Here is a 26321-nt window from a genome sequence, read left to right as displayed (position 1 = left end):
CTAAGGTGAGCAGAAAAGAGGATTCTGGGCAAATAAAGCCGTTTTTGCAAAGGTATAAAGTCAGTACAAGACAGAGCCTATATAGGGAACAATAAAAATAATTTGGTTATGGTGAGAATTTAGATACATATGGGGTAGGTAGTGAGCAAGACAAAAATATGGAAAAGTAGGTCAGATTTAAATTGTCTAAGATCTTGGTGTCCTACCAATGTGATTATTGTATGCTTAAAAGCCAGTGGATGCTTTTAAAGCAGCAAGACAGGCAATCAAATATGTGTTCCTTGAGTGAAACAGGCCCATTTGAAAAGGTGAGATTGGTAGCATTGGAGATCAGATTGAAGAGTATTTTAATAGTTTAGGCAAAGTGAGGAACTAAGAATGGAGATGTTGAAGATGCATGCAAAGGCATCTGAGAGGCATCATTTGGGGCTAAGCAAACAAGTGGATATGGAAGAGGCAAGGAATGGCCTGCTAGTTTCTTGAAAGTGTCGTAGAGATGATTTGTTCCTGTCCTCTCACTTCCTGCACCCCCTCTCCCATGCCTCATTTGACAAACTAAGGTGTGGTATATAGTGCCTGATCTAGAACCAAACTGAAATTATTTTGCTCTTTTTGTTACCAAAGGTGGCGGCAACTTCAAAACAGAATATACTGAGTTTTTATTATTTTCAAGGATCTTTCTTTCTTAACCTTTTAATTGGTGTGTACAGGTTCATGTGTTGCAGAATTTAGGTTGAATCATGTGTAGTGTTTCTGATACCTCAACTTCTTCTGGACCAGGAAAGCTCCTAGAGAGAGCTCAGGGGATTGTGTGTTTTTAAAGCCCTACAACCTCACCAAGTCAGAGATTAAATTAGAAATGCACTGGAATTATTTAGCTTTCTGACCCCGTTCAGAGGGAAGCAGAACATTCCTGTTTACACAGTGCCCTCACTGAGAGCCTGGCCTCCTCTATAGGAGCCAGAGCCTTGAGATCATTGTTATACCTTAAGGGGCTTTCTGTACTCATTGCTGCTGCTACTCATTTCTGAGATCCACAAGACAGCAGCTGAGGGTGTGTTGAAATTACCTTGGCTTATTCAGGCAATTCTTGATCCCATGCTACATGAGGTCTTATTGTGAAGCACAGCTACACTCTCTACTGCTAGAAAAAATAACCACAAAATCTCAAAGCAAAACATTTGAAAACAGAGTTATTTGCGTTTTGTTTCCTAAAACCAGAGGTAGAATCTGTATGTTCTTTCTACCCTGCCCTCCCTTTCCTGCTGCCACAGCCACAGAAAGAAAGTAGAAAAGTAGAAAATATGCAAAGCTTTTATAACAAGTCAGGGAAAGCTGATGTATAGAAGCCCAGAAGTCAGGGGAGTGCCACCTTTCTCTGGAGCCAGTCCAGAGCAGAGGGAGTTGAACAGTCCCTTCATCACCAGCACCTTCATACTGTTTCTGGAAAGAGAGGAATCAGAAGTGGGGGTAGGTTGAAAAAATTTTGTGCTCTAAGCAGCTAGCAAAAAAATGAAGTACCTGTAATGCCAACTGCTTCTACATCCATCTGAAGTGAGTTGCGTTCAAAGGGGAATGCTCATAATCTTTTCCGTGGAGAAGTACATTTACTAGGAAGGGGCTTGATGACTGGTGTTGAGCAAAGGTATGGGGAGGTGGCCTTGCATGCCAGGTGCTCTGAATGCCAGGGCTGCTGGCCTCTCACCTCTCAGCAGTGCCTAATCAGGCAGGGGGCGCGGGGCAGGGGGACTGGCAGCCTCCCCCTTGCAGTGCTGGAAGGGAGCATTCCTAGATTTGTCATCATCTTAGCATCTTGGGACAGAGTATCTTCTGTCTTAGGATCTACTCATCTGTTCACTGACTTGCATGACCCTCATCTCCTCCCCTGCAACACCTTGATACCTCTTTAGTCTTTCCATTCCTGAACCGAGGATACCAACCTTTAAGGAGCCTCTCTTGCATGCTGAGACTGTCTCCTACAGCCTAGGGGACTTGGATGAGGAGCATGGTATTTGGACCATGGTTATGTGGCTAAATCATTTTGCCTTTGTCCAGGAGTCCTAGAATGTCAGAGACAGGAGAGGTGGAGCCCGTTGAGTCTGGGCCTCTCTTGACAGTGTGGGATACTACAGCTCAGAACAGGGACCTGAGTGGTCCAAATCACACAGCACATTTCTCTGCAGAGAAGGTGACCCTGAAACAAATGTTTAACTACATCAAGGATGTAGCTTTCACTTAGGGTAGAGAATTAGAACTTGGTTTATAGGAGCGAGGCCAGTGCCAGATGACAAGATTTAAACATGAAGTGAGAGTGGTAACAGCAGCTAAGTTGACTCCAGGCCATGTCCCTTTAAGATTCTAATACCAAGAGTCAGGCATCCCAATTGCGGGAAAGAAAGGAGGTTCTGGAAGAGCAGGGCATCACTGACCTGACCTCTCATTCCCACACTGTGGTGTTTTCCATTTCTAGACCTCAAAAAAGCCTAAGACAGCAGAAGCAGACACCTCCAGTGAGCTGGCTAAGAAAAGCAAAGAAGTATTCAGAAAAGAGGTAAGGTTTGGTGGGATGTGGACACTACATTCTGAAGGCTTAAACTGAGACCCTTTCTTTCTCATCCTAAGTGTGCACAGCTGTTTGTAGTACTAGGTGGCCCTGCCTGTGGGTGTTCCTTTGCTTCTGTGATTGGACTGTGTAGTTGTTATGTGATGACATATTGGTATGGTCCTTTACAGTGGGATAATAAGCACTTTCATATCCATTATATCATTTTATCCCCACAACATCGCGTGAGGTAGGCAAGACCGGAATTGTCATTCCTCTTATGCTGGTGGAGGAGCTCTTGAGGTTTAGAGAAGGCAAGCTCTGGACAGAAGACTTGAACTCGGGCCTCTGGCTCAAAGTCCGTTTCTTCTTCTGTGATATCTCATTTGGTGGCTGCCTAATCCTCAAGTGATTGGGAGAAAGCAGCTCGTCTTTATGCTGCTGGAAGTGCAGTACAGCTCTCAGGACACTAACCTTTTCTGCCTCAGGGCATCCAGATTCTAAACTCCAGTCTTTGTTCACTGAAGGGGCTCATAGTCTGTTGGAGGAGGTAGACCTGTAAATAAGTAATGGCATTAAAAAAAAAAAAGTAATGGCAGCTGTGTGAGGAATGTGCCATGATAGGGCTTGGAGGTCTCTGTTCTGGGTGTCAGGAAAGGCTCTTGAGTCAGGGGTAGGAATTAGCTAGATAGATCAGGAGGGATGTGATTCAGGCAGTAGAGTGCACAGAGGCAGAAGGCGGCGTCATCCCTTTCAGGGAGCCTGTGGACTGCAGCACCCGGTATGTGAGGGGTGTTGGACGATGAGGCTGCACAGTATTGTGCTGCTTGGTACTGTGAGTTGCAGGGAGTATTGCAGGATTGTAAGCTGGGAATAATGAAATTCCCTATTTTATTTGGGGAAGTGGATTGAAGGGAGAGTATGGAAACAGGAGACCACAGAAAAATTTTGAGTAAAAGCCTTCTCTAGAGTTAAAACTTAAGTTTCTCACTGTCCCTTTGTGATTATTGGCATTTCAGCCCAGCCAACTAGCAGCTGTTTATTTAGTGCCTACCTTGTGATATAGCCTTGTTCTTTGAATGTCTGAAAACTCACTGACTTTCAGGGATGGGTAGACCCTGTTCATGGTGCTCCCTGGTGAAGTGGCTATCACTGACCTCCTCGCTCCCTTTTTCCCCTGGGGTCAACTTTGTGGCTTTGCGCCACAAATACTTCCAGAAATCCTGTGCCTGGATCTCTTGAGAGCCACTGGGTAGGACAGACACTACAGAGATAGCTCAGGAGGACATGGGAATTTGTGTATTGAAAAGGGTCTTACCCCAGATGTTCTCCAACCAGCTGCCATATCATGTGTCCCTCTGCTTCACATTGATGTAGTATGAATCAAATGAAGTGCAACACTTACAGAATCTAAGTAGCCTTCAGTAACAAAATGCCTGCATTTCCTGGAGTCACTGAGCCTCCTGGTAGCACAGAAAGGCCCTCTCTGCCCTGCCTCCAGGGGCCAGAGAATTTAGCTACAGTCTCTTTATGCCAAGAACATGAGATTTGTTAGCTGAAATCTGGGGCTGCCATGAGATTCAGCAAGGAGTCCTGCTGCTCTGTCCCTCCATCTGCAAGTGAGGCTTGCTAAGTCCATCCAAGGGAGCCCTTTCCCTCTTGAGGCTGATCCAGGATTCTTTTCTCTTATATCCCACTGGCATACTGGCATTCTTCTGTCCACACCAGCTAGTGTGAGTGAGGGAAAGGGAAGGATTGGCTGGCTCGGCTTACTGCCTATTCTAAGTATTTCCTCAGTACAACTTTCTTGCCTTCTCTGGACTATTGAGCAGTGTGCTCTTCTCCCCATACCTGTAGATGTCCCAGTTCATCGTCCAGTGCCTGAACCCTTACCGGAAACCTGACTGCAAAGTGGGAAGAATTACCACAACTGAAGATTTCAAACACCTAGCTCGCAAGGTATTCACCCCTGCTTGTGGTCTGACAATGTTCTGGGCAAACTATACCTTCCTAGAAGGCCCCTTTCATCATAAAAAGTGGGTTTTCCTTGACACATGCCCAGGCTGGAGACCCAGGAACAGAGGGGGAAGGTTTGGGAAGAGAGGGTACCCTACTTGATGGTAGCGGTTCTCTGAGAGCTGAGCTTCCCCTTTCTGGTGATCCCAGCACCAGCCTGCCCCAACCTCCCCCTCCAGTTCACCTCCCAGTCTTTGTGAGAAGGGGCCCGAGGCAGCAGACTGGCCTTCCCCCCTCAAATCATTTCCACTCTGATTGGTGGCTGTGATCTCTCTTCCTGTGTCCTGGACAGCTGACTCACGGCGTTATGAATAAGGAGCTGAAGTACTGTAAGAACCCCGAGGACCTGGAGTGCAATGAGAATGTGAAACACAAAACCAAGGAGTACATTAAGAAGTACATGCAGAAGTTTGGGGCTGTTTACAAACCCAAAGAGGACACTGAATTAGAGTGACCTGCAGGGCCAGGGTGGGAGGACGGGCAAGCTGGTAGGAGAGACTCTGGGGAGAAGAAATCCCGTGGGCCCTCTCTCCCCACCCCACTGTCAGGGCTGTGCTACTGATGACACATCACCCTGGGGAATTCAAACCTGCAGATTTCAACTGAAAGCCACAAAAATGAGCTCCATCTACAATAAGCGGTCCCTGGTTGTGAGCTGTTGGTAGAGGCCATCTGAGGCAAGGGTTTAGGCCCTGGAGACCTTCCCTTCTGAGACCCTGGCCAGGCCTGAGCCCACTCTCAAGCCTGGGTCTCCTCCTTGGCGGTGCTGTCAGCGCACAGACTCATGCGCATCCCCACCCACAACCCCTTACCCTGACGATCTGTATTATATTTTAATGTATATGTGAATATATTGAAAATAATTTGTTTTTTCCTGGTTTTTGGTTTTTGTTTTGCTTTTAAGCCTCTGCGTGCTAGGATCACAGAAGACTTTGTAAGGATGGTTTAAGTTCTCCTGCAAGGTTTAATTTGTTACCATGTAAATATTCCAGAGCAGGCTGCCTTGTGGTTTCGGCCAGCCTTGTGCTATGTTGATAAGATTGATTTACTGCTTAAAATCACTTTACTTTATCCAATTTTTACTGAACTTTTTATGTAAAAAATAAAATCAGTTAAAGAACTTGGCAGGTGTGTTCCCTAAAAGCTAGTCAAGCATGTTTGTATATAGTGTTGGCACTGAGAGAGAAAAGAGGTGGTGGCCATAGGTGTGTGAAGTCCAAAATTAATTCTTGAGATTGGAGTTTATCCCAGGTCTTCCCCACAGGTCCCACTGTGACTGAGGTAGGCATCTTACACACACACTCCTGAGCAAAGCAAGTGGACCTGCGACCTCTCTGGCGCTGGGCTTCTTTACTTTGGTTAATAAGCCAGTCAAGAGAAAGGCACTTGTCTTTCCCTTTGTATCTTTTGGCTGGTGAAAGGGAATGAACCTCTTCCCTCCAGAGATTTGAGTTCCCAGAGTCCACAGGAATGCTCATTTGATGTTTGGGTTCCCTGACTCCCCACCATGCCTTCTGACACTGGGCTTGGATCCTAGAGGGAGTACCCCGATAAAGGGGTATAGTGCTCAGGTAATGAGAGCAGACATCTTCTGGAGGACACAGCTCAGTGGAGACACACCCCATCCTTGATGGACCAGTTATCTGGGCAGTGAGAAGGGCCAAAGGTTTCAGGCCAGCCTGGGGCCCAGCCCATCTTTGCAGAGACTGGTACCATCTCTTCCTCACTGGGGTGATTTTGCTCATTGCAGCAATGCCCTTGGGGAAGAGGCTGTGACCCGCCAGATATTGGATGGAGTGGGCAGCAGTTGGAAGTCACTGCCTGCTGGGCACTTAGAGCTCAGGTTGTGCTCCTTTGATCCTCACAACCTGGAGGCACAGGAATTGGCACTGTTCAGATGAGGAGACTAAGGTTCAGAGAGGCTCAGTAACTCATCTCATATCCTTGTATTAAAGAAATTGTGAAAAAAGGAGAAAAACACCTATTTTAAAGACATATCATTAGACATGCTATTTAACAATGTAGCCAAAGTATTTTCCCATGGTACTGCAGCCTTAAACTGTTTAACTCAAGCACATTATTATATCAAATGGAGGGACCCTAATTTAACCCCCTTAACATTTTATTTTTAAACATTTGAAATGTTGATAGCACATATTTTTATTTTTAGGCTGTGTTGGGTCTTTGTTGCTGCGCACGGGCTTTCTCTAGTGGCGAGCAGGGACTACCCTTTGTTACAGTGAGCGGGCTTCTCACTATGGTGGCTTCTCTTGTTGCAGAGCACGGGCTCTAGGCGTGCAGGCTCAGTAGTTGTGGCTCGCAGGCTCTAGAGCACAGGCTCAGGAGTTGTGGCGCATGGGCTTAGTTGCTCTGCGGCATGTGGGATCTTCCCGGACCAGGGCTCGAACCTGTGTCCCCTGCATTGGCAGGCGGATTCTTAACCACTGCGCCACCAGGGAAGTCCCCCGCCCCCCCCCCCCACCCTTAACAGTAAAGAAAATGTTTCAACTAATGCGCTTGAGCAGATTAAAAGAAAGTGTTTCTCTTTTGGGTAGGTCTCCCATGCAGAGGTGCAGCCACATGCACTGCTGCTGGCAACCAAGTCAAACTCATAGTTTTACCTGAGGATCCAGGTTTCAGATTTTCCAAGGAAATCTAGGTAGCCTTTCATTAAAGGGTGGTGACCAGAGAGCTGTCAAGTTTCAGAAAGGACCTCTTTGCAGAGGAATTCTCAGTTATTTTACCTCCTCTGGAGTTTGGGAGGGGAAGATCTTGAAACACACACCCCTTGAAACCTTTAGGCTCAAATCCCCTCAGTGGTGAAGAGAGTTACCAGTTAATCCAGGACCTGTTCATTCCTCTCAATGCAGGATTTCACCCTCATTGCCGATCTAACCCTTGATAGCCCTCTGGCCAACTCCCTGCCAAAGTAGGTGTGATGTCTCCAGCGCTTTGGCCTGTTTATGGCTGACCAAACACCACGCTTTTCCTGCTTTCATCTCTGGATGATGGTGGCTCCAAACCTGCCCTGATTTTAAGTACAAGATTTACAGGGTTAAGCAGTCCTGGTAAACTCTGAGGCATAGGAATAGCAGCAGTCTGATGAGTTTGGTACTCACAGAACAGCCAATGCAGGTCACATCTCAGCTAGGGGACAGGCTCTAGCCCGGGGCCCTGGATCATGACTGGACCCAAGTCTCCTGAGTTTAGGTGACTGTGCTTCTTAAGTGCCCTGATCCTGATGGACACCAGGATGGCAGCCATTGTTTCTTCCTAGGCAGGGCCTGTCTGCTTTAGCAACCCCCTCCAAAGGCACAGTAACTGACCTGCCTGCTCCTCCATTCAGGGTGGGCATATGCGAGGGGTGCAGGTGGTCTGGCTGCAGCTGCCCTGTCCTCAGCAGCCCCTCAGGTAGGTGGGATGACCTGCCTGTGCTTGGCTTGTGTGGAAGCATGTTTGGACCTCCCTCTTCGAGTCTGGAGTATGGGTCTTGAAAGAACACTTTCTTCCTTTTCCTCACCTGGAGATGACCTGAGGCCCTTGGTAACTAGCTTCCCAGGACCAGTTCAGAGGCAGTTCACTTTGCCTTGGAACTGCCTCTTGCTTTCTGCCTAGGGGTGGGGCAGGCTTCCAGCCCTTGAGGCTAGTCACAGCACAAGTCAGGAAAATGGTCTCAAACCCAAGGCCTGAGAGTCTTGGTGGGAGGCTTCTGAATGTGCCAGTCTATTTATTGTTCTCCAGCTAAGGAAGCTGAAGTTCAAAAAGGTAAAATGCTTCCTAACACAATTCAGCCAGTGAATGGCAGATGCAGGATGTGAACTACATACACTCTGCCCGCAGAGCTCACACATCTTCTGCGGGAACACACTGCTTGCCAACTCAGGGGCTTTTCCCACCTTCTAGGGATCCCACCCTTTTTCTGGGCCTCTGCCACATAGCTATCCAACTGTCTCACAGGCCCACGGAACCAGACAGAGCCAGGCCAGTAGTCCAAAGTTGCCTTTAATATGGGATACAAAAGTAGAAAAAACAGTTGAGGCTAAGTAAGAGGAGGTGGAGTGGGGATCAGGAGGGCAGGACTGCTCCTATCAACCCCTCCCCCCAATATCCTGGTCCCTGTCCTGGAGGAATGTAGGGCGAGGGGAGGTGAGTGGTGCCTGGATCTTCCGTGTCCCCCCAGAACAGCAGGCCGAGGTCACCAATGCCAGGAAGCCCGTGAAAGGGAAGGTGTATGAGCTGGGGGTGGTGGGAGCACCAGAGCAGGTTCCCTGAGAGGCCAGGCTGTGGAGCGTCACACCACGGAGCAGTCCTCAGCCAGGGCCCGGACCACGTCTTCACAGCCCAGGACAGCCAGCGCATCTGCTAGCACCCTGAGGGTGGCACCACTGCCTTCTTGGACAGCCCAGTACCTCAGCAGGGTGTAGGCTGGCACCTGGCTCTGAGCCATGGCCTCCACTGCCTCAGCCTGGTAGCCCAGGTGGCCCGCCAGGCCCCGCCAGCCTTTGTCAGGTTCACCCGACGCCTCCAGGAGCTGTTCCACTTCCTCCTGCTGCTGCCGAGGGAGATGGAGGTAAAGCCGGCAGCCAAGTTCAGGATGTAGCCCTGGGATGGGAGACATGAGGGACACATGAGGGTTAGGCAGGCTTTGTGGTGGGGCAGAGCTAGGTAGGTGTGAAAGGGTTTGGGGAAAGGGGCTCACCCTGGCTGGGGACACAGGGCTCCAGGCTGCTAGGAGAGTCCCAGAAGACACTGCTCTCCCCAAGCATCTGGTCCCTGTTGAAGGCCCCCAGCTCTGCAGTCCGAGCTTTGGCCAGCTGCTGTCTTTGTTTACGTGAGCACCAGCTGTGGGGAGCAGGGGGAACCTGCCAGCCTGCTCCAGCCTTCACTGAGACAGACAGGGAGCTGGTTGGGAGCCCAGATGGGGAGGGAGGTTACCAGAGGGCAATGCCCAGACCACCTACCACTTGAAGGCCACGTAGGCAAGCAGACTGAGGGCCACAGAGGCCAGGAGGGCACAGTAGACAGGGATATATCACTGCCTGAGGCCCCTGGAGGCTCAGGGGGGAATGAGGAGGAGGTACCGGGGGCCAGGGCTCCCCCTGCCCCTGCCCACACCCCTTCCCTGTCCCTGTCCTGCTCCCTCCGGGACTTATCTGTGGAGAAAAGGACAGACAAGGTCAGGGGCAAGGAGGCAGCAGACGTAGACTTTGCTGCTAGAAAGACTGGAAATCATAGTCCCTACTGTGTAGAGTCAAAAGTTCATACCGTGGCGTCAAAAGCTGACTGGTTCGTTCCCCACCCTCATCTCCCACAGCCTCCCCTTGGCTCGCCATGCTTGGACACCTAGCCCTTCCCAGATGTACCTTCTCCGGGCTTCCAGACATCTGCTCTTGCTGGTCTACCTTTGCCATCTGACAAACTGGCAGGAAATCTACTCTGGGAAGTCTTTCCTGATCTCTCCCAGGCTCCCTTTTCTGGCTCCTGGTGCATCTCCTCTGCCTACTATGGCACTAAACTGTGTCCTGTCTCCCCCACCAACTCTGTGAGAGCACACTGATTCATTTTGGTCCCTGTGGGAGCCTCTGTGCAGAGGAGACCTTGTAGATTTTTGCAAAATAAAACTGATCCGAAAGGCAAGAAAATGCTGCTGCTAACTTCTGCCTGCAGGCCAGTTGTCCCCACAATCCAGTGCAGGCAGGGCACAAGAAACAGGGATTCCAAAGCCTGTGACTGGACTTGTGTATGGCCTGCAAGGCCAGGGGCCCATGGATACCTCTCATCCTACCCTCTCAGTGCCCAAAATCTGGATCAAGAAGTACTTAACCCACATGCACCATGCCTTCCCTGTGGCTGGAGTTGTGAAGCATGGTTCTGCCAGCTAGCAGTGCTTCCACTGGCTGCATCTTAGAGAAGGGGTTGGAATGTCATGGGCAGCACTCAGAAAAAGGAGCTGGGAGACTTCTCTGAGTCCAGAAGGGGCTGTGTATAGGGACATGGGGGAAATTCCTCAAGCCTGAAGTCAGGAGTCCCTTGGGGTAGTCTGTCCCGCTTTCCTGGCTCACTTCATCCTGATTCATTCCAGGACTGGGTACCTACCCCCCAATCTCCCCAGTCGCCAATCTGGACCAGTTTCCTCCAGTGTCAAATGGGGTGGAAGTGATATTGCTGGCCCCAGCTGGCCAAAGCTGGAGGAGACCATATTGCAGCTCTGGATGGAAAAGGGCACACTGGAAACCACCCTGTCTCAAAGACCATGGCAAACCCCTGGTCTGAGTCCAGGGATAGCACAGGGAGACTCCCATACCCATCTAAGCCAGAGCCAGGTGGAGACTTACTAGCTGGTAGGAAGCTTTCCAGAGTTGTCAGCAAGAGCATAGTCTCTGGAGTGACTAAGCTCCCACTCCTGCCTCTAGGGTCAGTGTCCAGCCCTCACCTCCTGCTCAGGGGCTGGACAGGAGGGTTCCTTGGTGGGTTCAGCAAGGGCAGATGGCATGTGGGCCCAGAGGCCCCCCCGGTCCTTTCTCATCTGGGAATTTGGAGAGGGCCTGGAGGCCAGAAACCTGAAGAACGCTCAATCCAGGACCCATCTGTACTTACAAGGCTGATCCTGCTGGGACCTACCTCCTGAGGCCTGGGGAAGAGACCCTGGTCTGGGCAGTGGAGGGGACTTTGCCTGGAAAAGGGATAGAGATGAGACCTGGGGGAAGGTCCTCCAATTCCCCCACATCCACATCCGACCTGGTCCAACCCAGGCACTCCAAACTCACTTCCCTCCACAAGGCCAGAGGCCCATGTGTATGGTAAAGCACACAGTCGGCAAGTGGGTCTGGCACTGAGGCTGTGGTGACCCTTGCCACCTGAAGGTTGTGTATGTACATTTGTGTCACTTACCACATAAGGGGCCCTTTCTGGATCCGGGTTGGTGGGTGAGCTTGTGACTAACGCTCGCAGAGACAGCCAAGCCTTGTGCCCGACCCACCCCGAGCTGTGGGACTGGAGCCTCTACCAACTCCCACACACACCCATCTCGAGGCCCACAGAATATGCACACACACCCACACTACCCCGACTTCCCACAGGCAATCCAACCCAGAAGCCGGCACCACAACTGCACAGGATTTCGGGTCTGGAAATGGGGGGCAGAGAGGCAGCCTTGGCTCCCTCCGTCCAGAAAGACCCGAAGCTGTGTCCCCAACCCGCTCCTGACCTGTGGGGGCCGACCCTCCGCGGGTCCCAGGATCTGCTCAGCCGGGCCGGACGGGGCCTCCGGGCCTTGGGCCGGCCGGGAAGTCAGAGTGGAGTCCCTGGGCATACCAGGTTCTTACCCGCCCGAGAGTAAAAGAAGCGGCGGCGCAGACAGGAGGCGGGCCGGACACCGAGTGGGCGGGGTCGCCCACGGTCTTGCCCCGCCCGGCCCCGGAACGCACACATGCGTGGAGGTGAGCCCGAAGGGGGACTGAGCGTGCAGCTGCCGGAGAAACTGCAGCCGGGGCCCTTAGGGACAAGGGCGGTGTGGTTGGGGAGGGACGGGTCGCCGCAGGTGCTCATGGACCAGGGGGACGCTAGCCCGGGACTGTGGCCAGGGGCGGGTTGAGACGCCGCGCGTGCACATATGCTTAGAGGCGGAACAGCTACAAAACTAGTCCAGGTTTATTGCTGAGATGCGAGAGCGGGGGGCCGCCCTTAGGATTAAGGCCACGGCCCGGCCCCTGTACTCTGCCGGGACGGGGGCTTGGGAACCTGGGCTCCCCACCCCAGGCTGTGCAAAAAGTGCTGTGCGTCTGCTGAGGCCAGCGCTGGGACTCCGGGAGGCCCCTCTGCCGGCGAGGGGCGGGACTTCCTGGAGTGATATCGCCCACCAATCCCTGAGCTGGGCAGAGGTGGGGCCCCGCCCACCCCCTGCCAGAGTGTGGGCTGGATGTCACCCTCTCCTTGGACTCCTGGGCGAGGCCCTCTGCGCGGCGGGGCGGGGAAGGGCAGGCTGTCAGCGCGCCTCTCCAGGGTTGTACTCTGTCTCCCCAGAGGACACCTGGGAGATGCGCCGGGAGGATCGCCACAGCTTCCGCGCTAACTGGCTGCTGCGCACCTGGTAGGAGCAGGAGCAGGCTGGGGTCAGCCAGGACCGTCGCTTCCCCATCCCGTTCGAGGCCCTCCCGGCCCTCATCCTCACCTCAGAGGGCTGCCCTGCGCCGACCACGATAAGCTTGCCGTCTTCCAAGCCCACGAGCACGTGGCTGCGCTCCTTGGTCACAGCCACGCTACGGATGGGCACCTTCATGGGCAGGGGAGGCGCGGCCGGCAGCAGTCTGGAGGGAGGGAGGGGGGATATATATATACGAACTCGCAACTACAAGGAAGCTTTGATCCAGCAGATAGATGTCTCTCCATTCTCCCATCTACCTCCCAGTCCTCATTTGAAGGATGACTCGATTAAAATCCTGACACAGAAAGGGACCTCCCACAAGTGTGTGGCTAAGGGAGGCCCAGGGCAAGATCTCCCCATTGGGGGATGGGAGGACAGGTGACAGGCCTTGAAGAATGTGTCCACAGACATGTAAAGGGGATGTGGGTCCACGGGGGCACCTCCTAGTGACCACCACCCTGAAGTATCACAAACCCATAAACAGTGGGGCTCACTTGTTCAAATGGAGGATGTGCAGGGCACACTGGGCTGTGCCCAGCAGAACAAAGTCCTCCGTCACCGCGAGGGCTGTGGGCTGCTCTACCAAGGGCAGTGAAGCCCGCAACCTCCCGTTCACCGAGTACAGGTGCAAGGAGTAGGTGACCTGGAGGAAGCAGGAGGTGTCAGCAAGGACAGAATCCCAACCACCCCTATCTTGGCTGGGCGCCCCTTTCCCGTACCTGGGCCCCCAGACGCTCCCGCGCTGAGCTCTGCACCAGGATCTGGCCCTCAGACCCCAGCGCCAGGTGGGACACAGGTCCAGGCAACGTGGCTCCTGGGTGCCTTAGTGCGGCCACAAACTGGCCACGGCGTACAGTGTGGATGATCACAGTTCCGTCCTGCAGGAAGGCAGCTTAGGGTGCTAGGCAGGGGTGTGTGAGCTCCAGGGGCAGTGCCCAGCAAACAGCCTCCCCTGGACACAGGCATACACACACCTCGGATCCAGACACCGCCATGTCAAGTTCAGTGCTGATGGCCACACAGCTCACTGCAGCCTCATGCCCGTATAGGACCTGCACAGGCTTTGATGCCAGCCCCACCGAGAGACCACCCTGTGGGGAACACCAGAGCTGGCTCAGGACTGGGGCCTCCCACTACCTTGGCCCCTGAGTGAGTGAGAAGGCTAAAGCTCAGAAAAGTGAAGGTCTTGTCCAAAGCTGGAGAGCTGGAGGGCTGTGGAGCCCCAGACTTGCTCATGGTAGCAGAGGGAAGGAGAAGAGAACAGGGCAGGACTGGAGAGGCCCACTGAGGGGCAGATGGACTGCAGATCTGGACTATGGCGGCCCCGGAGGGCTGCCACCCAGCATACCTGCTGCAGGAGCCGCCACACCATGCATGTGGTGTCCCGGGAGCCTGAGATGAGGTAGATGCCACAGGTGTCCAGTGAAAGGCAGGTTACTACATCTGAATGGAGAGGGGAGGGGAGGGTACCAGCAGAACAGAGTGGTTACTCCCTCCCTGGCCAGCCTTGGAACCCTACTCCCACCTGCACACCCCGAGTCCAAGACTGCACATACCGAGGTGGCAGCTGAGCTGCTTCAACAGCTTGCCCCGGGGTAGTGACGTCACCCGCAGGCTGCCATCCCAGTGGCCACCACTGAACACCAGCTTTCCGTCTGGGGCTGCTGCCAGGGCCTGCCCACTCACACCACCGCCTGGCACCCAAGGGCCACTCAGCAGTCGCTGCACCCTGCCCCAGTGAGGAGGACCACAGGTGAGGCCAGGCCACAAGGGAGAGCCCAGGCCCTCAGAAATCTTGGCCAGAGCCTGCAGCTGGCCTGCATTCTGTTTGGGTGGGGAGATGACTTGGGGTGCAGGGTATTTAGAGCCCACCCCTGTCCACAGCCCTCTGTCTTACTTGGGGTTGCCCACGGTGGGGTCTTTGCTGAAGCTGAAGTAATTGCTTATATTACGGTCATAGGGCAACCAGCTGTGGGTGCCCAGTAGCCCACTGGCACTCACAGTCACCTGCGGGCAAGAGGGGACAGAGGTGGGTTTGGGGCAGAGTCAGAAAGGGGTTGGAGCTGAGATGGGGCCCGGCCCAGTGCACTTACCAAAAGGTCTGCGGAGCCCTGGGTAATGAAGGAATGGGGCTGCCGGTGGGGAACGAGGGCCAGCACTAGGGGCACGCCATCACTGATGACCTGCAGGGGGCGGAGCAAGGCTAGCTGTGCCTGAGCAGCCAGCTAGGGCTCTCACTACACTACCTGCTCCCTGGAACACGACTCAGTCCCTGGCCCTCAGCCCCCAGGGGTCACAGGCTAGGCATCATACAGACAGAGGTCCCTCAGAGAGACAGGCATCAGAGACCAGTGTGCCTTCAGGGCGTCTCAGAAAGTGAGTGAGAAACCAGATGGACAAGGAAGATCCTTCCAGGGTGTCAAGCTTGGTTTCAGCTGTGGTCATCCCAACCCATTACTCCACGGCTCTGAGCCTGCTAGCAGGAGGAGAGAAGAGCCTAAACACGTCAGACTTGGGGGCATTCTGGGATGCAGACAGGAAGGTGAGGTAGAGTATCTAAGGCCGGACTCCCTCCTTCTGGTCTCCCTAAGGATGGTCAGGTGAGTCAACACCTTGTCCTGACTCTTCCTCACGAAGAAGGCATCCCACCCGCACTCCCATCTCCTGTGATGTTTACCTCTTTTTCTAAGATGTCTTAGCATCAGTGACCTTGATTTAGGTTTTCCACCTGCCCCAAGAGGCTGGTAAGGACAACGGGATTCAACGAATTTCACAAAGTAAGAAGTCGAGACCCTGCCTCCTCTCACCTCTGCGAAGAAGGCCTTGAGCTGGTCCAGGTGCTGGAAGATGCTAGGTGAGTTAGTGTCCAGACGTGCAAGGCGTTGGGCTGCTTCCTCAGCTGAAAGCCGAGCTGGATGTGGCTCCTGTGGGCAAGTGGCCGATCAGCACTGTGGCCAGGGCATCCCTGACCACTGTCTTCCAAGCTGGCCTTACCTTCAGCAGCTGACAGGGTGTCTGCCCGAAGTTGCTGATAATGCCCTCCAGAGCCTTCCGTTCCCGCTCATCTGCCACTTGGTCCAGGTCCACGGCCCCTGAGCATCAGACAGGAAGGACAGGGCAGTCAGGACTCCCTCTGTGCCCACCGCACTCACCCCTCCTCTGTGCCCCGGCTCCCACTTGAGTCAAGGACACTGCTCACCCTCATAGGTGCAGTAATAGAAGACGTTGAGGGCCTCCTCTGCAGCTGGCCCCCGCTGCTTGTAGCCAAAGATGAGGTCGATCCACTCGTGGAGGTGGGCGGACACATATTCTGACTCCTGGGGGCGGGGAGGAGGCAGTCAGTCCAGGAACGGCTGACCCCCCCCACCAACCCCGGCTGCCCGCCTGTCTGCGTGTGCTCATCTCACCAGAGCCCGGCGGTGCTGCTGGATGAAGTCCTCAGGAGAGCTGGCCCACGGGGGCAGCACCACGTCGCCTACCTTCTCATTGGTCAGCTGCAGGCAGCCCAGGTCAAAGCCTGGCACAGAAGACTGGGTCAGCTGTCTCTCTGCGCCACCTTCACCTGCTCCCTGGCCACCGCCCCCAACCCGAGCTCTCCATCCCCACACCTCCTGCCCCGACGCCAGCTCCTACCGTTCTGGTTCTCCAGGAAATCAGGGAAGTAGAAGAACTCTGGGATGAGCTCCTTCACATCGGCTGGGCTCTCCAGGCGGGCCTGCCAGGCTGCTGCCACCGAGTGGAACTGCCGGTCAGAGCAGTCAAAGCTAGGGAGGGGCACGGGCCAAAGTGAGGTGGAGAGAAGGGAGACAGTGGGGGAGAAGGTGTGGCCGCAGGAAAGCCGGGAGCCAGAGGGTCCAGGATGCCTGGAAGACCCGCCTCTTCCCTTCATCCATGCTGCCCTGCCCCATCTGCCTGCCCCTCCGCACCGGCCACTCTGCAGCTGGACGTGCAGGGAGGTGAAGGGTTCCACGCGGATGAGGTAGTGCATCACACCTGCTGCGTTGGAATAGTGGGTGCCATAGTGGAATTTGTCAATGGTGCCCGCTGGGTCCTCGAAGCTCTCGTACCTAGAGCAACAGTCGGGGGGAGTCAGCAGAAGCCCTCCTCTTGTCCCTCCCAACCCCCGAGCCCAGCCTCACTCAGGCACTCACTTCTCTCTCACAAGCTGGGCATGCTTGGGATTCACCACACCGATGGGCTTGGACAGGTCCCGGAAGACGACGGGGTTGCTGAGGTCCAACGTTGGGGACACATAGTCCTGTAGGACCCAGGGGAACTGGCCGCCCACCCGGGCAGGAGCTGCATGAGGGTCCTGATGGCCTACCTGCCCTGCCCTCACCCTCACCCTCAAGAAGATGGGCGGAGCCCACAGGTGGGGATGCACCACGTGGAGGGGCTGCAGGGGAGCAGGAGGGACTGTCTGGGACAGGATTCCCTTTGGGGAGAACAGAGGCCAGGCCTCAGACAGCACCCGCCCAGGACCAAGCTCAGGGCTCAGTCCACCATCAGTACCCACACTTGGGTGAACCAGGGCTGGCAGACCAGAGGAGTGGGGGAGGTGGGGAGCACGCCCTCACCACAGGGTACTGCGACAAGTCATTGTAGGTCCGCCCCGCAATGGTGTTGAGTTGCATCAGGTACTCGAAGTTGGAGATCTCACGCTGTACCCATTTCTGGGGGGCAGGGGCAAGAGGTGAGCCAGCTGGGCTGCCAGCCCTCTTCCCAACCGCAGGGCCCTGACCTCACCCGATCCTCACACTCCAGGGCTCTCACCTGGGTAAGGCCTGAGGCACGCAGCATCTCCTGAGGGGAGCGGCTGCTCAGGTAGCCTTGGGTAGGGGGGCGCAGGCGCAGGAGCCACGAGTACACCTGGTTCCGCACCTGGGTGTGGGGTGGGATGGGGCAGGGTTGGGGCCTGGGGGCCTGGCACGGAGATGAGGCCGTGGCCCCACCCATCTTGCAGGGGAAGTTGAGGAAGTAGTTGGCCTGATCAATGAAGAAGAGCTCAAGCGCCGAACGGCGCAGGTTGAAACGCCGCAGGTGGACCTCGCGGAGCTGGGCCAGTGGGCGCCGGAAGTCATGGCCGATGCCTGTGGGGACGGACAGCGAGTGCAGAAGTCACTCGCCCTGGCCCCACCATACCCCAGCCATCCCTGCCGTCCCTCCGTCCCGTTCCATCAGAACACACCCTCCTCGGTTTCCACACGCTCAGCGCTGCCATCGTAGAAATACACGTGCTGTGTGGTGACCTCCAGCAGTCCTGGGACCACAGCCACCACTGTGACCAGCTGGCACTCAGCTGACAGCACCAGCTTCTCATGCTGCTCATCCAGTTCTGCGGCCTCCAACCTGGGGGCCAGCACCCACTTTAGGCACCAGACTCTGGGGTCCCCTTTCTGACAAGCCCAAGGACCACACTCTCGGAGTGCCACCAAATCATGAGGTACACAGCTCATGACTCCCAGAGGAGGAGGAGCTGCCCAGGGTCCAGACTGACCACAGTCCCCGCCCCGAAACCTGGGCCTCTGAATGTCTTGCCAGGACACCAACCCCCGTCCCCAGCTTCCCTCACTCAGCCCCTGCCTGCTCCCATGGGCCCCCATCCTAGTCTGGTTTGTGTTTCTCAGTCCTGCTCTGGGGTGCCGAGCCATGAAAGAGCAACTATCCATCCTGTTATAGCTGTGCCCAATACTCCCACCTGATTTTGGACCATCCCTTTCAGCGGGAGGGGAAACAGACTCCGGAGTCAATTCCACCACCGGCCAGCACACACTGGAGCAGACCCGTTGCCCCCATCAATCAGCTCTTTCCCAGCCCCACTCACGCGGTCTCCAGCGCAGCCAGCTCATCCTCACCCAGCTGGTCTTCCTGCAGCTCCTCGGGTAGGCTGCTGACTTTGGCCTCTTTGGTCACTGCTAGAGGCAGGGAGGCCTCCTCTGTGGGTGTCAGGGGGGCCTCACCTGCAATGGGCCCAAGGGTGCTCAGCCAGAGACAAGACAGGGCGTACGAGGTTGGGTGGACCCAGCTCAGCACACCCTCTCACCCAGGTTGTCACGTAGGGCACTGGCTTCCAGGTGAGGGTTGAAGTGATGGTTGGGCACCAGCTTCAGACGCATGCGCGAGTATGTCTCAGCACTGGAGAGCTTCCAGCGGGGGGTGGGCGGGTCCCTACAGATACGTCCCCAGCAATGGTCACGGGCAGAAGGCTATAGACCTCTGGGTTCCTCCCAGGCTTCACCCCCAAAGGCACCCTCCCAGCTCCTCCCTCCCAAGCCCCACCCCACCCGGACTCCACCCAGAACCCCGCCCACCTCAGGGCCCAGGCCCCACAGGGGCTAGAGAGCTGACGCCACAGCGCCCCCCAGTGCAGCAGGGCGGTCGAGTGCTGCGCTGCCTGCTGCTTCAGGGCCGCTGTGTACCGCAGCCCCTCCAAGCGCGCCCGCCGCTGTGCAGGTTCCAGCACCAGCTCCTGAGGAGTGGGGGGGTGGGTAGGGTGGAGGAACGGGTGAGTCCCGCTGGCTGCTTCATGTGCTGTCCCTGTTTCTCCACTCCGTCCCATCAGCCGTCCTCTGGGCCCACGTGTGGAGCAGCTCCCCGCCCCCCCCTCGGGTCGCACACCTGGAAGGCCCGACGACCGCGTGCCCGCTCCCGCTGGCGCCGCTGCCCTCTGCTCATGAGCATGTCGTAGCAGGCATTCCAGAAGCCTGACATGAGGTCGTGGCTCTTAGCGTAGGTGTCCATTTCGAACTGCGACATGGTGGGCTGCACCTGGAGGATGGGACAGGGACAGGAGACCGGTGCTCGATGTGGGTCCCCAGCTCGCACTTCTCTGCCCGTGCCCCCAGCTCCAGGCACCTGCTTGTCGATGAAGTGACGCCATTCGGGGGTGGCACAAAAGGCCTGGAAGTCCTCGAAGAAGGTGGGGCTGCCGTTGGTGGGAGGCAGGGAAGGCAGCCCCCACTGCAGCCCCAGGGGCCCGTAGGCACGGTTCAGCAGTGTGCGCACCAGCGGTACCAGCCATGAGCAGCGCTCTGCAGCAGCGGCTGCAGCTGGGGGCTCCCCGTCCCCGGTGGGGGTCTCTGAGGCTGGGGTGTTCAGCGCCCGCGCCAGCACCGCCTCCAGCTTGGAGAGCACATAACAAGCTTCCTCCCGGCGCATGGGCACTGCAGTCTGCAGCAGTGCGTGCAGCTTTACATAGGCCTGGGCGTGCAGCTGTGGACCGAAGGGGTGCAGGTGTCACCAGCTACTCCCGGAGTTCCCTATACCCACCACACACCCTCCCCTCAGTCCCACCCTGTGCTCACCTGTGGGTCCTCCAGCAGAATGTAGCCAAGCACGAGGCGCAGGCCAATCTGTGCCATCTCTCGGAGATCTGCTGTGCCATCGGCCAGGTGCAGCCAGGCCCCCAGGCGATCAAGCAGGCTGCACACACCTTCAAAGAGCTGCCACACACCATATATTCCAGGCGGCCATCACCAGAGGAGGCCAAAAGCCCATGGGGCAAGAGCAAGGTAAGGTTTGGGCTGGAGGCCAGGGAGGGTTTGTACATACAGATAAACCTACGCTCACAGATTGCGGAGCTGATGAACCCATGACGGCACACGGGTACTCATCCACCTCCCAGACCAGATGCCCTCAGGTGCACGAGAACGTTGAGCACGTGCCCCTCGGAGCTGTCATACCTTCTCACTCCACAGCTCCTGGTTACCGTGGCCCTCGGCACACAGGAAGTCCTGCAGCAGGCGCAGCAGCCAGAGCGCCTGCTGGGTGAGGCTGGCCAGGACCCCAAGGGGGGCCTCTTTGATGTCGGTCAGGGCTGACTCCAGCATCATCTCCAGGAGGCTGGAGAGGGGCGAGGGACTCAGGTGTCTACCTGACCGCCTTCTTGGCCCCAGGTTTCCCCGAGGCTCTTCCCCCTCCTGAGTCACCCCCTCACCTGCGCTTGATGCAGTCTGGCGGGCGCACAAGCGTGGCCGAGGCCCCCAGCTGGGTGAGCACGGAGAAGACCTGGCCACGCTCCCGCCAGGCAGCCTCGTCACTACCATCCACTCCCCGCCAAGTCACCGAGAACAGCACGTTGGTGAGCAGGTTACAAAGCTCCTCCTCACAGGTTTGCTGCGGACACAGGGGGTGTGTGGGGTGCAGGCTGGGGAGGGAGGCAATCACTGCCCCACTACCATCCCTGTTCAGCACGTTCGCCCACCCACTAGTAGGGACAGCAGGAAGCCGAGCCTTTGGCCAACAGCCGAGCCAGTCTGGTGCTAAAGGCCTAAACAGATGGTGTGGGCTTCAGCCACTGCCCGAGTTCCAGGGAGGATCCTGGGATTCCAGGACTCCTAAGAGGAGATGAGGTAGTTCACACGGTTACCTCACAGTCCTCACAGGCCTCAAGGACTGTCCTAGAATTCTCTGGAAGAATGCCATGGAATAAGCAGACGCCCACCCCCAGATCCAGAAGCACAGGCAGGACCCTTAGAGCAATACTGCCCATGGGCCCTGTGAAGTCCCTGCCTCACAGGCTCTCTAGGGCCTTCTGAAGCCTGGTTAGTGCCCCCAACTCTGTCTCAGCATGACTTGCCCTGTTCCAGAATACCCCCCACCCCCCAGGGAACACACTGCAGATAAAAGCTACGAGGCGGCAGCGCCAGACCCGAATAGCAGTTGTAGCCCTGATGTCAAATAGGGCAACACCTGTGGAAAAGCTACGCTGCCTGTCCCGTGTCCCAGAAGTGCCCTCCCTTGGTGCCGTACAGTGGTAGAGGGTGGGCCCGCCTCACCTGAGGGTTGCTTGTATTAGAGGTGTCATCCCCGCTGATGGTGGGCTCTGGCAGGCTGCCATCCTCCAGCACATTGGAGAGACTGGAGCTGTGGCGGCCCTGGGCAATAGGGAAGGACCGGGGCCCATCCAGCGGGGAAGGGGTGCCAGGCTGGCTGGCTGGAGTGAGAGTCCCACTGCCACTGCCACCGCCAGCAGTATTGCCTGAACTCACACTGGCCCGGTCCGGGCCCAGCTCAAAGGGTGTGGAGAATGGGGAAAGAGCCTGGTAAAAGGCGTCAGGGTCAGGGCAGGGGACCTCCGCGGGCAGGAAGACGTCCGAAGGCTCAGGTGACTCAGTGGGTGGCTTGTGTAAGGCTGGCTCCGGGGAGGTGGGTGGCTCGGGGGTAAAGGGCAGGGGACTGCCAGCTGTGACGGCTTCCAGGACAAACAGCCGGGTCAGCACATCCTGCCAGCCGGCCTGTCGGGCCAGCAGCCGCACTACGTCTGGCTGTCCGTAGATGAGGTGGAAGAGCTGCTGGGCCAGGGCACAGCAAGTGAGGGACTCATCCGAAAGCCTGCCCCAGCCCCTCCTCCTGGGGCCTTTGCATGAGAGGCCTCCAGAGACCCCTCGTCACAGGCAAAGTCCGCAGGGTAGAAGCCGCTCCCCAACCCCCAACAGAGCTTTCACTTCCCACTCACCTGACGACAGATGTCTAGGCGGGTGCTGAGGTCAGCCTGCAGGGACAGCTGCACCACAGCCAATAGATCTGAGAGGTTCAGGCAATCTGCGAAAACGGCCAGAAAAGGCCTGAGGGCCTGACCCCAGAGAGGGCTGTGCTCCTCTGCTGGCTCAGCCTTGGTCCCTTGGTACCAACACCTTCCCTATTCCCACCTGCTCTGGTTCCTGGATCCACATCACCCCTCTACTTGGCCTGCCTCTTGGCCCCAACCAGGTTGTACCTGCCCCCAGGAACAGCTTGAAGAGGCCCTGGCAGAGCTGGGGGGAAACGGCCCCCTCCGGCAGGCAGGCAACGAGACCCTGGAGGCCACACTCTCGCAGCCGGAGCCGCTGGCGGCTGCGCTCAGGTAAGCGCTCATTCTGCTGCAGTCTGCGCAGGATCTGTGTAGGGGTCGTCATCATGGGGAAAGTTACTGTAGGAGGGTGAGTCACCACGCAGGTGTGTGGCTCCAAGAGAGGCCTGCAAAGGCAGCTTCACCCACCAGCCTAAGGCCTTCTGCACCTCTCTGGACTCAGGCGGGGGCCCCCGTGAATTAGGTTGCCAGGGTCAGGAGTGAGCTGAGTGTACCTTGCAGACTCGGTCGGGCAGCAAGGGCGTGGGCCTTGGCCGCACCAGCAGTGCCAGCAGCACCTCAAGGTTCCCTGGCTCCAGCAGGAAGACAGCCAGAGACTCCTGTGCTGGGGAGCCCTGCAGCAGTGCCAGCAGCAGGTCCAGCGCACCCAGCACCTGGGGATACAAAGTCTCACACTGAGCCGGCCACCCCCCAACCCTGAACGTGGTCCACACTCCACCCCTCCTCCTAGTCTCACCCTCGCCAACCTCCAGCTTACCTGGCCATCATCACCCGCAGCCGCCAGAAAGTTCAGCACCACCTGCAGGTCATCAGCGGAAGAGCTCCGCACCAGAAACTCCCGCGCCAGGCCCAGGAGTGAAGTCTGCACTGTGCGCAGGTCATCAGCCGCTAGGGGGCGCTCCCGCTGTAGGCTGGGCAGGTCCCAGCAGAAACATGCACCCAGGGCCAGGAGAACACAGGGGCATGGAGGGGAGAACAGGGCAAGTGGGCAGGTGAGCTGGGGGACTGAACAGACCTGCCCCCAAGGCCAGAAGCTGCAGTGTCAGCACCCCACCCCATCTGCCCCCACCAGCCTCACCTGTAGTGAGCGCGCAGAGCATCGAGGATGAACTGGACCCCATACTTCTTCCGCAGCTTTTGTCTATGCTCACGGACTATGCTAGACACGTACTGGATGTGGCCTAAGTGGGAATCGGCAGAGGGCTCAGGCTACCTGACTGAGCCGGGTCCCTTCCATCCTCCAAGATAGGGGCCATGCCCCTGCCAGACCTCCCTGCCCACCTCCACCCCCCACCAGGAGAGGATCATGGTCCCCTCAGATGCCTCAGGGCAGATATGTCCCCTCAGATCACCCACAGGGCTATAGCTTCTCAGAACCTCCACCAACATCCTGCCTGGCGGCAACCCCTTACCCAAGTCCCCACACCTACCCAGGCGCACAGCAAAGTCGCTAAGGGTCCAGAGGTGAAAGTTGAAGAGCAAATGCTGGTAGAGCAGGTACAGGAGGGGCCCACCGCCCTCGGCTGCCACCTGCTCCATCAGAAGCTGGGCAGACATGAGCACATTCATGTCCATGGCCCAGCTGGGGACCTGGAGGAGGACAGAGGAGCTGGGGTGAGATATCAGGCCCTGCCCGCCCACTCTCAGGCCTCCCAGTTTCCACCCTGCCCTGCACAGGCAGATGGACACAAGCATTCTGCCTGCTCAAAACACTTCAGTGGCTCCCTGCCATCTCTGAAGTGCAAGCTCCCAGACTGCTGTGCAGATGCCCTGCTGTTCTGCTACTCCCCCCAGACCCTCTTAGCCAAACCCTGCCCAGCCTTTCAAGGCCCTGCTCAAATGCCACCTCTCCCAGGAGGCCCTCCCTGACTGATGCCATCAGGCTCCCCTTCTTGGTCCCTCCAATCAGTCCCCTTAGTCAGACAGGGCAGTCCCCTCCCCACCTGCCCCAGCAGGCCCCACCTTGCGCAGGAGGGCCCCAATGATGGCAGGCCCCTGGCACTGCACCAGGCTCTCCTGGTTCACAGCATGGCCCTGTAGGAAGTTCCGCAGCATCAGCAGAAAGGCAGCCACTGCATTCCTCTCCATTCGCTCCTCTACCGCCACCAGGAAGGGAACAGATGTACCTCAAAGGCCTGCCAGTGGCCACAGAGACCTCAAGCAGTCTAGTCCCCCAACCATGCCAAGATCTCCGCCCCCCCAGTTCAGGCAGCAGGGACACTTACCTGAGGACCTGCCCAGTGGGAGAAGCAGTCCCTGGGTGGCGTTGTGGCCAGAGGTCAGTTCGGGCCCCACAAGGTCATGTGTTTCCGCTGGACCTGCCTCGGCTTCTTGGGGCTGTGTAGCCACTCGTTCCAGCAGGGGCAGCAGGGCACCCATGCCTCCCACGCAATTCACCACATCCTGCAGGTGGGGGCCACCATGAGAGGGCAGCACCCAGCCATCTCCTGCCCCACTCCATCCCAGCAGACCCTCCAGTCTGGAAATCTGGGTCTCCTCAAGACCTCTCAGGGCACAGTGCCACTCCCCAGCCCGCCCTGTACACATGTGCCCATGCTCATGCTTCCTGCACACACTGCTCACGTGAGCACACACCTTCACGTCCCAGGTCTCCACCCTGTGGCCTGTCAGGCGGCCATCCAGCCCGTGACCAGGGGACAGGTCCAGGCAGATGTTGTTCTTACAGGCCTGCGGACAGGGGGTGAGCAGGCAGCAAGGCTCAGTGGAGGAGGTGGCAGGAGACAGAGGGTGGGAGGCAGGGGGAGGGAGCGGGATTAAGCCAACTGCCCACCTCCGCAGTACCTGAGGTGAGTAATGGAGGAGCAGCTTGGTGCCAAGTTCATGCAGTTCACCCTCGGGCTTGAAGGGTGCTGTCTCATTGGGCCCTGGGGGGTAGGCAGGGGGGCTTCAGATCTGGCTGGGCTTCTGGCCAAACCCCACACACAGCCTGCCTCTTCTCTGCCTGATAAGAGGACAGACCCCCCCCCCCCACCGCAGGGACACCTTCCCCCCACCAGACCCCTCGTTTCTGGCCTGGGCACTTGTTGAGACCCAACCAGTTGGGTCCTGGGGCAAAGCGGTAGGGGCTGGGGCAGGGCACGGGGACGGCGCTGCATACCCAGGGTGCACAGGACCCGCAGGGCTGCCGCCTGCAGGGCTTCATGGAAGATGGCCACAGCCCCCAGCTCGCCCTCCAGGGATGTGGGGCTGCCCCACCGAGTGTCCTGTGTGCCTGCGAGGGTGGAGCTGATGCTGCCCTCCTGCAGAGGGGCCACCAGCCCGGACCCCCAGCCAAGCCCTGTGGTGGCTGGGACTGACTGGGAGCGGGTGAGGGAGGGGTGAGTGTGAGCCAGGGCAGCAGGGACAGGTGGTGCAGGCAGGCCTGTGGTGGTGGTCGTTGTGCGGTGCCCAGCAGAGCCGATACAGCAGGAGGAGAAAGGCTGTGGGGCCAGGGTTGGGGGAGTGGTCAGGTCACAGCAGAGCCTGGGGTTCCACTTGCATCCAGTTCCTTGGTGACCCCCAAGGCTGCACAGGCCCCAGAGGCTGAGGCCTGTGGGGTGGGGGAGGGGGAACACGGGGCTCCAGGCCCCACCCTGTCCAAGTGCCCCCAGCTGCCCAAGCCTCCCTAAACCCTGCCTGGCACACCTCACTAAGGGAGGGGCAGCGAAGGGGTGCCGTCTTCACCAGATGGCCGTCTTTGTAGACATGCACCAGGTTCTGGCTGAAGGGCCGGCGCCCGGGCACATGGACAATGGCCACACAGTGCTAGAACAGAAGCCACAACATCAGGTCACAGGTTGGGACGTGGTGTCCCCTCCACCTCCCTGGGCCACATGAGGACGGAGGCTCACCCAGGCAGAGTCGGCAAAGGACACTTCAGGCAAGCTCATGGTCAAGTACTCCTTCCGGGTGCACACGGCCACCACCAGGGTCCCAGCCGCCGTGAAGAAGGCTTCAAACCCTGAGCCGCTGCTGGTGAAGAAGCTGGGGGCAGGCCAAGCCAGTTATGCCCGCTGGTTCTCCTGCTCACCCTGGCACCGCGCCCTGGT

At 57.2% G+C, this 26321-nt stretch overlaps 3 protein-coding genes across 12 annotated transcripts in view; 1 reads left to right on the top strand and 2 right to left on the bottom strand.

The window, feature by feature from the left end:
- SETD2 (SET domain containing 2, histone lysine methyltransferase) overlaps positions 1-5678 on the top strand; it is a 113557-nt gene extending 107879 nt beyond the window's left edge. For all 4 annotated transcript variants that reach the window (XM_089918073.1, XM_022573298.3, XM_089918069.1 and 1 more), the window contains 3 exons: positions 2471-2551; positions 4400-4501; positions 4851-5678. In XM_089918073.1, coding sequence (XP_089774199.1) covers positions 2471-2551; positions 4400-4501; positions 4851-5012 — 345 coding nt within the window. In that variant the 3' untranslated portion in view covers positions 5013-5678. The remainder of the gene's footprint in view (positions 1-2470; positions 2552-4399; positions 4502-4850) is intronic.
- Positions 5679-8542: 2864 nt separating this feature from the next.
- LOC111174455 (death domain-containing membrane protein NRADD-like) lies at positions 8543-12068 on the bottom strand. The gene is given in 5 exon segments (XM_089918109.1): positions 8543-9160; positions 9258-9400; positions 9520-9590; positions 9593-9711; positions 11180-12068. Coding segments are annotated over 5 exon segments (756 nt in total). The 5' UTR covers positions 11292-12068; the 3' UTR covers positions 8543-8849.
- A 117-nt stretch (positions 12069-12185) lies between these two features.
- The window catches only part of NBEAL2 (neurobeachin like 2), a 30709-nt gene continuing 16573 nt past the window's right edge, over positions 12186-26321 (bottom strand). For 5 of the 7 annotated variants that reach the window (XM_022573312.3, XM_022573318.3, XM_030762421.2 and 2 more), the window contains 41 exons: positions 26124-26256; positions 25918-26037; positions 25391-25712; positions 25075-25157; positions 24868-24960; positions 24498-24675; positions 24235-24368; positions 23703-23862; positions 23351-23453; positions 23030-23183; positions 22767-22925; positions 22420-22579; positions 22159-22244; positions 21479-21991; positions 20638-20816; positions 20384-20543; positions 20006-20143; positions 19557-19913; positions 19320-19469; positions 19013-19170; positions 18745-18869; positions 18526-18661; positions 17890-18050; positions 17475-17791; positions 17279-17374; positions 16853-16977; positions 16628-16768; positions 16335-16465; positions 16109-16218; positions 15901-16018; positions 15696-15793; positions 15509-15625; positions 14795-14884; positions 14599-14708; positions 14258-14430; positions 14050-14144; positions 13676-13792; positions 13421-13579; positions 13196-13344; positions 12729-12864; positions 12186-12644 (listed from right to left, as the gene is read on the bottom strand). In XM_022573312.3, coding sequence (XP_022429020.2) covers positions 12543-12644; positions 12729-12864; positions 13196-13344; positions 13421-13579; positions 13676-13792; positions 14050-14144; positions 14258-14430; positions 14599-14708; positions 14795-14884; positions 15509-15625; positions 15696-15793; positions 15901-16018; positions 16109-16218; positions 16335-16465; positions 16628-16768; positions 16853-16977; positions 17279-17374; positions 17475-17791; positions 17890-18050; positions 18526-18661; positions 18745-18869; positions 19013-19170; positions 19320-19469; positions 19557-19913; positions 20006-20143; positions 20384-20543; positions 20638-20816; positions 21479-21991; positions 22159-22244; positions 22420-22579; positions 22767-22925; positions 23030-23183; positions 23351-23453; positions 23703-23862; positions 24235-24368; positions 24498-24675; positions 24868-24960; positions 25075-25157; positions 25391-25712; positions 25918-26037; positions 26124-26256 — 6346 coding nt within the window. In that variant the 3' untranslated portion in view covers positions 12186-12542. Of the gene's footprint in view, positions 12645-12728; positions 12865-13195; positions 13345-13420; positions 13603-13675; positions 13793-14049; positions 14145-14257; positions 14431-14598; positions 14709-14794; positions 14885-15508; positions 15626-15695; positions 15794-15900; positions 16019-16108; positions 16219-16334; positions 16466-16627; positions 16769-16852; positions 16978-17278; positions 17375-17474; positions 17792-17889; positions 18051-18525; positions 18662-18744; positions 18870-19012; positions 19171-19319; positions 19470-19556; positions 19914-20005; positions 20144-20383; positions 20544-20637; positions 20817-21478; positions 21995-22158; positions 22245-22419; positions 22580-22766; positions 22926-23029; positions 23184-23350; positions 23454-23702; positions 23863-24234; positions 24369-24497; positions 24676-24867; positions 24961-25074; positions 25158-25390; positions 25713-25917; positions 26038-26123; positions 26257-26321 lie in introns of those variants that run through there. The other 2 variants (XM_022573311.3, XM_022573316.3) reach the window with 2 other exon arrangements.

The sequence above is a fragment of the Delphinapterus leucas genome, chromosome 10 (assembly GCF_059928025.1).
Source record: "Delphinapterus leucas isolate spDelLeu-1000000601 "Yukka" chromosome 10, BTC_Dleu_Yukka2, whole genome shotgun sequence".
NCBI lineage: Eukaryota > Metazoa > Chordata > Mammalia > Artiodactyla > Monodontidae > Delphinapterus > Delphinapterus leucas.
This window is presented reverse-complemented; position numbering and strand designations above follow the sequence as displayed.